This window comes from Tarenaya hassleriana, unplaced genomic scaffold (genome assembly GCF_000463585.1).
Source record: "Tarenaya hassleriana unplaced genomic scaffold, ASM46358v1 Cleome180, whole genome shotgun sequence".
NCBI classification, from domain to species: Eukaryota; Viridiplantae; Streptophyta; class Magnoliopsida; order Brassicales; family Cleomaceae; genus Tarenaya; species Tarenaya hassleriana.
In genome coordinates this window covers 135,678-147,556 of record NW_010965217.1, presented here as the reverse complement: position 1 = coordinate 147,556, position 11,879 = coordinate 135,678, and the positions used below count along the sequence as shown (strand labels likewise).

General features: G+C 37.3%; 1 protein-coding gene across 1 annotated transcript; it reads left to right on the top strand.

Moving 5' to 3' along the window:
* The first annotated feature begins 3,280 nt into the window (after positions 1 to 3,280).
* On the top strand, positions 3,281 to 6,163 carry LOC104810640. Its single transcript, XM_010536987.2, has 5 exons — positions 3,281 to 3,497; positions 3,965 to 4,617; positions 4,724 to 5,164; positions 5,265 to 5,470; positions 5,597 to 6,163. The coding sequence occupies exons 1-5, from the start codon at positions 3,475 to 3,477 to the stop codon at positions 6,161 to 6,163; spliced, it is 1,890 nt and encodes a 629-aa protein (XP_010535289.1). The 5' UTR covers positions 3,281 to 3,474.
* The last annotated feature ends 5,716 nt before the right edge of the window (positions 6,164 to 11,879 follow it).

Genomic DNA, 11,879 nt, shown 5'->3' with positions numbered 1-11,879 from the left:
AGTCTTGACTAGGAAAGCGTTTCGCGATGAAAGACTTAGGCGAGGTTGCCTATATCCTAGGCGTCAAGATATATAGAGATAGATCAAGAAAGCTAATCGGTCTAAGTCAGAGTACTTACGTCGACAAGGTGCTAAAACGGTTTAGCATGCAAGAATCCAAGAAACGATCATTGCCGATGAGGCATGGTTTAGTTCTGAGCAAAAATCAGTGTCCAAAGACTACTGATGAGCGAGAACACATGGATAAAATTCCATACGCTTCGGCGATAGGATCTATCATGTCTGTGCAATGTACTCGGCCAGATGTATCGTTAGCATTGAGTCTAACGAGTAGATACAAGTCTGATCCAGGTGAGCCACACTGGATAGTCGTAAAGAACATCCTGAAATATGTGAGAAGGACTAAGGATGCGTTCTTGGTTTACGGTGGATGTGAAAATGAACTCGTTGTAAGTGGTTACATCGATGCCAGTTTTCAGTCCGTGATTTTCGATCGCAATTAGGTTTATTGTTCCTTCTGAACGAAGGTGTTGTTAGTTGGAAGAGTTCCAAACAAGCCACCATTGCAGATTCCACTACAGCGGCTGAGTATATTGCTGCATCGGATGCGGCAAAGGAGGCTGTTTGGATCAAGAAATTCGTTGGAGACCTTGGCATTGTTCCTAGCATTACAAACCCCATTACATTGTACTGTGACAACAATGGTGCGATTGCGCAAGCCCAGGAACCAAGGTCACACCAGAGATCCAAACACATACTCAGGCGATTTCATCTTATTAGAGAAATCATAGACAGAGGAGATGTGATGATATGCAACGTATCAGCAGATGACAACATCGCCGACCCTTTGACGAAGCCTCTCCCTTCGTCGAAACATGAATGTCATGTTAGATCGATGGGGATTAGACATTTAGTTGATTATGATTAGAGCATTTGGAGATTGTGATGTTTTATGCTCTAGACATGATTATTCACACGAACACTTTATTTATTGTACTTGGATTCATTGTGATGAATGGAAGTATGTTTTTTCTTATTGATTATTATTCAAATTGCATGTTATTGTTTAATAATGTTTTCCATGTATTACTATTGTAATAATACTAAATTCCCTAGTCGATCGTTAATGTGGGAACATTAACGAACAAAGACTAGTATGATGCATGATAGATGATCATATAGATGATTATAGCGTATTGGATACGGATCATGATCATGGGTGTTCATTTGTGAATGAATACTGGATGACCCGCATGAGATTGTCACATGGACCTGATGTCATGACTTGAATCTCATGTAATACTCCGCTTTGAGTCCTAACACTGAGGTCTCTATGTGTATCCGACATGAGGAATCACTACAAAAAAATAGCAAAAGGGTGACGCAACTTTTGCGTCACCCTTTTATATACCCTTTTCAAAAGGTGACGCAATAGTGACGCAACCAAAAGCGTCACCATTCATACCGTCACCAATTCCGATTTCGTCACCAAGCGTCACCAAAGGGTGACGCAATAGTGACTTAACTTTTGCGTCACTAAATAGTGATGCAATTGCGTCACCAAAAGGTGACGCTAAAAGGTGACGCAATTGTTGCATCATTAAAATGTATTTTGGATCCAAAAATATTTTTTTTGATCCCAAATCTAATCCTATACCCTAATCCCGACCTCTAACCTCCAACTGCGATCTTAAGCCAAATCGAAAATTCTGAAATTGAATCCTTTAAATCCACTTCCCAGGAGGTCTCCATCCTTCCACTACTCCAACTCCACCATGCTTAACTTGAGTTTCAATTGACAAGTAACCAACTGTTCCAAGTTAAACTTCTGATACATTACTACATTAATACATATACATATACAAATATTTATACTTACAAATATATATACGTATATGCTTGTCCGTATATACACATACATAAAATATATATTTATATATATAACATATGTTTGTATGTATAAATACATATATACATACATATATATATAAATACACGATTATATATATTCGTAAATATCATGATATGTATAAATATATAGTATATATGTATATGTAAAATACAGATTTCACTACAAGAAAACACGAAAAGGGTGACGCAAAAAGTGACGCAAATTTTGCGTCACTAAAAGGGTGACGTAGTAGTGATGATTTGGTGACGCAAATAGTGACGCAACAAAAGCGTCACCAAATCGTCACTAATTAGTGACGATCTGGTGACGAAAAACCTCGCGTCACCATTTGGTGACGCACTTATAACGCAAAACTGCGTCGCCAAATGACGCACGGAAATTTCGTCACCCTTTCGTCACCCTTGCGTCACTAATTGGTGACGTAATTGCATCATTCACATTTACTGACGCAATTTCGTCATTAATATTTTGGTGACGAAATTGCGTCATTCAAAGTGACGCAATTGCGTCATTCATAGTGACGCAATTGCGTCACTCGTCACTATTTGTTATTTTAGTGACGAAATTGTGTCACTCTATTTTCTTTATACCACACCGCGACCTCATACACTCTTGCACCCGAAGAAAAAACTCAAAAAATGGTGTCGAGTAATAACAATATTTATTACTCAAGAAAATGGATGTATGAAAGAGTAAATCCTTCTACGGGTAATGTATCTACGCATTACGAAGAAGGATTGACTAATTTTTTGGAGTTTGCAACAAATCAACATATTTTTCTTCAGAGAGGAAAGATATATTGTCCGTGCCGAAGATGTAAAAACGAGAGGGAAGAAGTTCCAGAAGTTGTGAGGAGACATCTATGGAAAAAAGGTTTTGTCTCTAACTATTACGTCTGGGTTTATCATGGTGAGATGTTTCAAATTTCTGATGAGAATATATCCGTGAGAAATATTGATGTCTATGATCAGCCAATTTTATATATTGAGATGGTTCAAGATGCATTTTCATCTCAATATAATGATCAGTTTAGAGAAGATCCGGTGAATGAGGGATCGAAAAAGTTTTTCGATCTATTGGAGGCTGCAAACCAACCTATGTATGATGGTTGTAAAGAAGGGCTTTCTCAAATATCGGCTTCTGCTAGATTGATGGGATGAAGACGAGTTATAATCTTACAGAGAACTGCATGAATGAAGTTTGTCAGATGCTGAATGATTATCTTCCTGAAGGTAATAACGCTTCAGATTCGTATTACGATATGTCTAAACTGATGGGATCGTTGAGAATGGAATCGATAAAAATCGATGTATGTCCTAACAACTGTATGATATTTTGGAAAGAATCTAACCAGTTGGACAACTGACGATTTTGTGGAGCTGAAAGATACAAGGCGAAAAAATCTGGTCAACGCAACCGTGTTCCTTACAAAAGGATGTTTTATCTACCGATTAAAGATCGTCTGCGAAGATTGTATGAATCTCATCAAACAGCTTCACATATGCGGTGGCATGCTGAACATACATTAGATCCTGAGAACATGAGTCATCCATCTGACGGTGATGCATGGAAGAATTTTAACGAGGTATATCCGAACTTTGCATCAGAACATAGAAATGTTTATCTATGTTTATGCACAGATGAGTTTGCACCGTATGGTCAATCGGGAAAACAATATTCGTTGTGGCCTATTGTTATGTCTCCTTATAACTTACCTCCAGATATGTGTTTGAAAAAAGAGTTCTTGTTCTTGACGGTTTTGATTCCGGGCCCGGAGCATCCGAAGAAAAGTTTTGACATTTTTCTTCAGCCTTTGATCGAAGAATTACTTGAGTTGTGGCATTGTGGAATTGATGCATACGATGCCTCACAGAAAGAGAATTTCAAGTTGAAGGCTGTTTTGATGTGGACTATAAGAGATTTTCCGGCTTATGGAATGTTATCGGGATGTAGTACTCATGGAAGATTGCCATGCCCGTATTGCATGGACGATATACAATCATTTCAGTTGAAACATGGAAGGAAATCATGTTGGTTTGACTGTCATCGCAGGTTTCTATCGCTAGATCATCCATGGAGACGGAACAAAATAAATTTCAGGAAGAATAAGGTTGTGACAGATCCACCTCCTCTTCTTTTGACGGGTGAAGAGATATTGTGGGAGCGGATTGAAAGCATTCATGGTTTGGATAAAACCATTGATTGTGGTGGAAATGGTCATCGCAAACCATGTGAATACGGAGAAACACATAATTGGTACAAAAGAAGCATATTCTGGGATTTGCCTTATTGGAGGACTCACAAGCTTCGACATAATCTGGATGTTATGCATATCGAGAAGAATTTCTTTGATAACGTGATCAACACGATCATGAATGTCAAAGGTAAGTCGAAGGATAATCTAAAATCAAGGATGGACATCAAAGAAATATGCAACCGAAAAGAGTTAGAGTTGAGCAATCATGGAAAAGCCGCAATTCCGATATTTAGACTGTCCAAAAGTGCTAATATCGCACTATTGAAGTGGTTGAAGGAAGATGTTCAATTCTCGGATGGTTATGCATCTAACATCGGGCGATGTGCTGATCTTGATGGTGTGAAGTTAAATGGAATGAAGAGTCATGATTGTCATGTCTTCATGCAACGACTTCTTCCAGTTGCTCTTGCTGAACTACTCTCGCGCAATGTCTACGAACCTTTATGCGGTACATATATATATATATATATCATGATTTTTAATTATTTTTAAATATATATAGATATAAATCAAAAAATAATATCAATTAATAATATTTTTATACATGTGTGCAGGTATCAGCACATTTTTCAGAGATATATGTTCAAGAAATCTTAATGTTGGTGATGTTCAGCGTATGAAGGATAACATATCGCTAATCTTGTGTGCACTAGAAAAGGTGTTTCCGCCTTCGTTTTTCGATGTTATGGAGAATTTGGCTATACACCTACCAGATGAAGCAAGACTTGGTGGTCCAGTGCAATTTCGATGGATGTATCCGTTTGAAAGATTGTTTTTCCATCTGAAAAGAAAGGTGAAAAACAAGAACAAACCGGAAGGGGCAATCGTGAAGCAGTATGTTAACGAAGAAATTACGTACTTCACAAATTTCTATTTTGAGCCACATATCAAGACAAAAGCCAAAAGTTCTTCTCGGTATGGGGATGAAGATGAGATGATGTTTCAATTTAATCAAGTTGATGGTTGTGATATCCCGACTATATTCAACCAAATAGGTACTTTTAAATTTATTGCATTTTCCAAAAACATATATACGTATATATAAATTTAATTAACCATTTTGCGGTTCTAATTAAAAGATATATACAAATGCAGGGAGATTGAGTGGAAAATCGAAAGAAAGATGGTTATCCGTCGAAGAATGGCGTCATGCCCACACATACGTGTTGTTGAATTGTGATGAAATTCGACCAATAGAAAGAGTATTTGACGAGGAGACAAAGAGACTTAATCCTAATATGAGCGATGAAACATTTATAGATCTCAAAGAATCATCATTTGCGGCATGGTTACAAAATTATGTAAGTTATTACTAATACTTTACTATTTTCGGTAACTCATTCCATATATACTTATGCTTAATTTATGACTAATTATAAATCTAAATTAATAATTTTTTTTTAATGTAAGTATCTCATTCTTCGCAGAATTTTCCTATTTGGATACAAGATTTGATCCGGGGTCCATCAAGAATGGTGAAATATTGGCCAATTATATTCACAAGAGGATACACTTTCCATACTTATGCTCATGATTCAGATCGAAAGACTTTCAACTATGAGATATGTGTTAAAGGAGCAAATTGTTGTGATGTGGTTGATGAGCCAGACTTTTATGGTATCCTCCAAGACATCATGGTGTTAGAACACCACGGTTATATTGGTTTGAAGATGGTTATATTTAACTGTGATTGGTTTGATCCGACCATTGGAAGGGGTATGAGAAGAAATGGATCGGGCGGTTTTGATATCAACTTATCCAAGAAGTATTCAAAATACGATCCGTTTATCCTATCTTCTCAAGCGGATCAAGTATGTTACATAAGTTATCCAACGTCCAAACGACGTCGAGATCATTGGAGAGCTGTCATTAAAATTCAACCACGAGGTGTTGTTCGTGAAGAAGAAGGTTCAACCGATATCTCATTTCAAGAAAGACGCATTGATGATGATATTGGTCAACAATTCCGTATTACGTATTCACAGAACGAGTAACTTGTTGTATCAAACAAAGAGGATGTTGAATACGATAATTTAGTCGGTGATGAAAGAAATGACGACATTGAAGATGAAGAAGAAGTTGAAGTAACATCCGATGAAGATAGTGATTAAAATTTTATGTAATTACGAAATCTTTAAGAAAATATATATATAACATAGTGACGCAACAGGTGACGCAGGTGCGTCACCATAAGCGTCAAAATAGTGACGCAATTGCGTCACTATATGCAAATGGTGACGCAATTTCGTCACCAATATTTTGGTGACACATTTGCGTCACCCAGGTACGAAACGTCACCTCGCTCTACCGTTACTGGTTGTACATGTGGCACATATGGTGACGCAATTGCGTCACCAACATCGTCTTTCTTGGTGATGAAATTGCGTCACCCTCGTGGTTTTACCGTGGTTAATTACTGCCTTGGGTGACGAAATTGCATCACCATATTTTAAGGGTGACGCATTTGCGTCACCAATAGCGTCTTTTTTGGTGACGAAATTGCGTCACCCATATGAGTATATATACGGCGTGACGCAATTGCGTCAATCATGCACAGCAACATTTCAACTCATTCTCTCCTCTCTTCGGTAAAAGGTAAGTTTTTTTTTAAAAAAAATTATTTTAAAATTTTAATTTATAAATTATAAATATAATTTAAGTTTTAAATAAATTGTAGATGAGTCGTTCTTTCGGAAGGGGTTCACGGTTATCAGGAGAAAGATCTCAGAGATCTCCCTCAATTGATATGGCCGAATCTCAACCGCAACCACCAACGCAGGTTACAATTGATAACGTGGCTGAGGTATTAGATAATCCTGCAAGAAATTTGTTATCGAAACTGGATCCGAAAAAAATCCAGGGACAAAATGGTAATTTAAATTTTAATATGTTTACTTTAAATATTTTGTTTAAATATAAAATTTTAATTAAAATTTTAACCATATTTTTTAGGTTTGGTGTTGATGTTGAAATAACCACCAATTTATCAAAATTCATCAAACAAAATTTTAAAGGTGCTTATCTTAATTGGAGTACAATTCCACAACCTACCAAAGATTCGTGGTGATTAAGTTTTGTGGTAAGTTTTTTATATTTATAAATACTTGTAACATTGAAATTGATTTTATTATGTAATTTATATTTTATAAAAAAATTTATATAGCAACAATGACATTGGGATCTTGAGCATGATGCACTTGTTCGACGCAAGTGGAAGGAGGTTGTAATTCGATTAGTGAAAGCCAGAGTTCATAAACTCAAACAAAAATGGCTTTCTGAACCCTATATGGATCCTCCTTATTGGGTCGAAAAAGATCATTGGGATCGAATGGTGGAGCATTGGGCTTTCCCAGTTGCCAAAGAGAAAAGTCAGCGAGCGTCTCAGAGTCGAAAAGCTGAAATGGTTCCGAATGCCGGAGGGCATGTGCATACATCGGGAGCTAAACCTTTTAGTCGTGTTATGCATGAAATGGCTAAAAATAGTCAAGCGCCAACGTTACTAGAACTGTTAAAAGCAACACATACACGAAAAGATGGTGTGATGGTTGATGGAAAAGCGCAACAAATCGCGGAACAAGTTCAACATGAGGTAAATTTTCTAATATAAATTTTTTTAATTAATATTTTATGTTTAATTTTAATTGTTTCTTTAATATTTTAGATTATTGCGTCTCAACCAACACAAGGCGAAGCTTCTGCATCGGAACCTAACTTGCCGAAAGAAAAAATTGACGAGATATATCTTCAGGTAATTTTTAAATATATAAACTTATAATAATTCCAATTCAATTTTAATTTAAAATAAATTATTAATTAATTATATTTTTATTACATAGGTTGTTCCACCGAACAAATTTGGATGGATATACGGTCTCGGTTCAATGCAAACCGATATCACATATCATCCTGGTGAAGGTCCTCCTTCAACTGCTCAGGAAACACTTTCACTCGTATGACGAGTGCGACAATTAGAGGAGCAGTAAGCTGAACTCCTCCGGCAACAAGCGGAATTCTTGCGCCGACAAGAAGAAGATCGGAAACTCATTGAAGAACTGCGAGTGCAAGCAGAATTTTTCAATGAGTTCCAAACGCGAGGATTTCCGAGTTTCGGAAGCGGAGGACAAGGAAGCGGTGGCAGTGGCGACGGCGACGGCGATGAAGCCAATTACGACGGAGAAAATCAAAATTAAATATTTTATATTTTTTTGGTTTTGTAAATTAATTATTAAAAACTTTAATTATATATTTAAATATATTAATATTGTTTTGTTTTTTTATTTTTTTATTTTATTTTTTTATATAGTGACGCAAAGTGGTGACGCAAATTGGTGACGAATTGCATCACCGACTGCGTCACTAAATAGTAACGCATTTTTTCACGCAAAGGCGTCACCCATTTGGTGACAATTTGCGTCACCAAATGCGTCACTATGTAGTAAAGCATTTTGTCACGTATGTTGCTGACGCAGTTGCGTCATTAATTAGTGACGCTATTGGTTACGAAATTGCGTCACCAATTAGTCACGTTGTTGCGTCACTTTTGCGTCACCAATGAGTGACGAAATGGGAGCGTCACCAAAGCGTCACTAATTGGTGACGCTTTGTGACGAAATCGCAAATGGTGACGGTGCAATTGGTGACGATTTTTTTGCGTCACTATTTCGTCACCCTTTAGAAAGGGTGACGCAAAAATGCCTGTTGGTGACGCAAAATTTGTGTCACCATTTATTTGTTTTTTTGTAGTGTTTATATATAAAATACTCGTATATTTGTATATACAAATACACACATATATAATATATATACGTATACATAAAATATACGTTATACATATATTCGTATATTCATACGTATAAATACACATATATAATATACATATATATATAATTTATATTTATACATAAATGCTCGTATATTTGTATGTACAAATATATATATATATATATATACGTATATATAAAATATATATTTATATATAAATATTTGTATGTTTATACGTATAAATAAGAAAATACAGATATAGTGACGCTATTGTGTCACCAAAAGGTGACTAAAGCGTCACCTTTTTTCATGACACATATTTTGCGTCACTATTTCCGTCACTTTTGCGTCACCATTTTAGCGACGCAAATTTTGTGTCACCTTTTGCATCACTTTTTCCGTGTTTTATAGTAGTGAATGGTATTCTTTGACACAGTCAAACGTCGGAACTGTAAAAGAACGACTATAACGGCCGTAGTTGGGAACATCATGAATCACATGGAGGTAGTAGAGAGCCAAGTTGGGATTTTGTTCCTCTCTTATGTGAAGAGAGAGATATCGCTGGGCCCCTCGAGTGAGTTACGTTGAAATGCGCGTAAACAGATGAAGAGTCATCTGTAGGTTCAGTTAACTCAATAAACGAGAAAGCAGTCAAAATGTGACGAGATGACTTGTTCCATGTCTCTGTTTTGACTTATGATATCATGTGATAAAAAGGACACAAGTGTTGAATGTTACTTGGCTCGTTAGATCACACTAACCTAGTCTGACAAGGGAGTCATAGTGTCTTACTAGAGACCACCTATGATTATTAGTCCGAAATAGTTTCGCAACTATGTCTGCGTTGGACGGGCCTACATGGTCACACACGTAGGGCTGTTACTATTTTCTGGAGCGTGCTTGGGAAGTTCTATTGTGATAGACTGAAACTCGATCATGAGTAGAGCAAGTGGGAGATTGATGAATATGGTGCTCTGGCCACGATCGGTTTGCAAAACTAATTAGAAATCCATTGGATGGGTTTAGGTGGCCCAATGGGCCCATATGTTTATTGATGAGGTTAATGAGCTTGTTTTCTATTAATAATTAAGTGAAGGCCTATTAGGCCCATTTGGTTTAATGAAACCCTAAATCCTTTTATAATTATGTTTAGAAAACATAATTTAGGGTGAAGAAACATACGAGAATTTCGAACTCTCCCTCTCTCTTGGCCGAAATTTCTCTCTCCCGGAATTATCTCGGTTTTCGTTTCCGATCTCTAGATCGTGTTCTAGCAGACGCAATCCCGTGAGTGTGGACTAGCTGTAGAGAACGTTGGATTTCAACGTTTGTGACAGGTCTCTGGGTCGAAACAGGTTGGTATATCGATATCTTTATCATTATATACAAGATCTGTTGATTGAGTTTCGTTTCATATTATTCCGCTGCGTGAAACCCAAGATTGGAACCCTAGAAACCGTTATTCCGCATGTTTAGGGATCTCCAAAACCCCAACATCGGGAAGATCCAATTGTTACGTTCACTCCAAAACAGGTAGGTTGTGGCCTGAAGGATTAGTCTTGAAATGGTCGCCCTGCTCTTTCCGTCATCGATGCGAGGGCCCTCAATCCAGTTGATGCTTTCCTGCAACGAGCTCGGGGGAGAGTTTCAACAACATGCAGCATAGTATGATCATACGTCAGTGCTGTATGGGCAGTGGAAGAAGATATGTTGATGTGTCTCCTCCTCCAGCCCGCATAACACCCATACAACCTCTGTTTGAAGGCCCCATCTCCTCAAGCGGTCCCTCGTCGGCAAGTGCTCCAAATAACCTGCCATAGAAGAAAGGAGTGTCGGGGTATAGTCTCTCGGAACCAAACCGTACAATACCACCTCACAGTGGATTTTCTCGTACGGATCAGTTTCCAAGTCTTCGAAGTCGAGAAATGATGTTTGAATTCACCGTTGTCCTGTTTCCATAATACCCTATCCTCACCTAGATCTGGGCGTGGGGGGTCTATTTCTGTCAGCGAGAACAGAAGCTCTTGGATTCTTTCTGTTCTTGCTGTCGGAAAAGATCACCCACCATTTCTGACCGCTTCTGCCACCGATGAATGTCTTGGTATTCTCATCAGTCTCGGTCCAAGCTCACCAATATAATCGATCAGCGGCTCATGTGATGTCCAATCATCGAGCCAAAACTGCGTATGTTTTCTGTATTTTGATGAATGGGCGTGCCGTTATGGTCGATGAGAAGATGAGTAATTTACGTTCAAATATGTCTAGATTCTCTTTTTTGTGTGCGTTGGTAATGAGATTTTGTGGTTTCGTATGAAGATTTTTTAAATTTAAAATACATCTAAAATAAATTTAAATTCGATTAAAATCAAATACATATAATTTTTGAAAATTTAAAAATTGAAGTGAAGCCTAAAAGGTTCACTGCCCACGTTTGAATAAAGAACTAGAAAAGATAAAGAGAGTGAAGAGAAAAATGACAGGAGATGAATTCATTGTACGATCTTTGTATTTAGTGGGCCCATGTCACCTACATTTGCAAATCAAGCGTTCATATTTTTAAAGTGTAAAGATGACCCTAATGATACCCGCTGGGATTTCCAATCACGTAATTCATATATAGTTATAATATACGATATGCTTTTTTTAGTGCCAAAGAAAGCCACGAAAAAACATATTTTAATATGAAAAAAAAAACATGTCGAAAGAGCACAAACAAACGCTGTTTGCCCCGGAGACGTGAACACGTGGCTTGGACATAGGGAAAAGAACCGAACCCATCAGATTTCCTCCCAGGTTAAGTTTTATAATCTAAAATGTATGATTAATTAAATTAATCAATCAATTAAATTAATAAAAAAAACATGGGAAATGACAATTAAAGCATCGACATTAACCCACCGGCCTCACCTGGTTTGGCCGGTGCCATGTCGAAATCGACACGTTCAAGGC

Bases quoted from the DNA above. Each gene is read 5' to 3' on its own strand.
- LOC104810640 (XM_010536987.2), top strand. From the start codon at position 3,475: ATGCATGGAAGAATTTTAACGAG. The intron at 3,498-3,964 runs GTATATCCGAAC...CTGTCATCGCAG, and splicing joins CATGGAAGAATTTTAACGAG to GTTTCTATCGCTAGATCATC. The intron at 4,618-4,723 runs GTACATATATAT...ACATGTGTGCAG, and splicing joins TGTCTACGAACCTTTATGCG to GTATCAGCACATTTTTCAGA.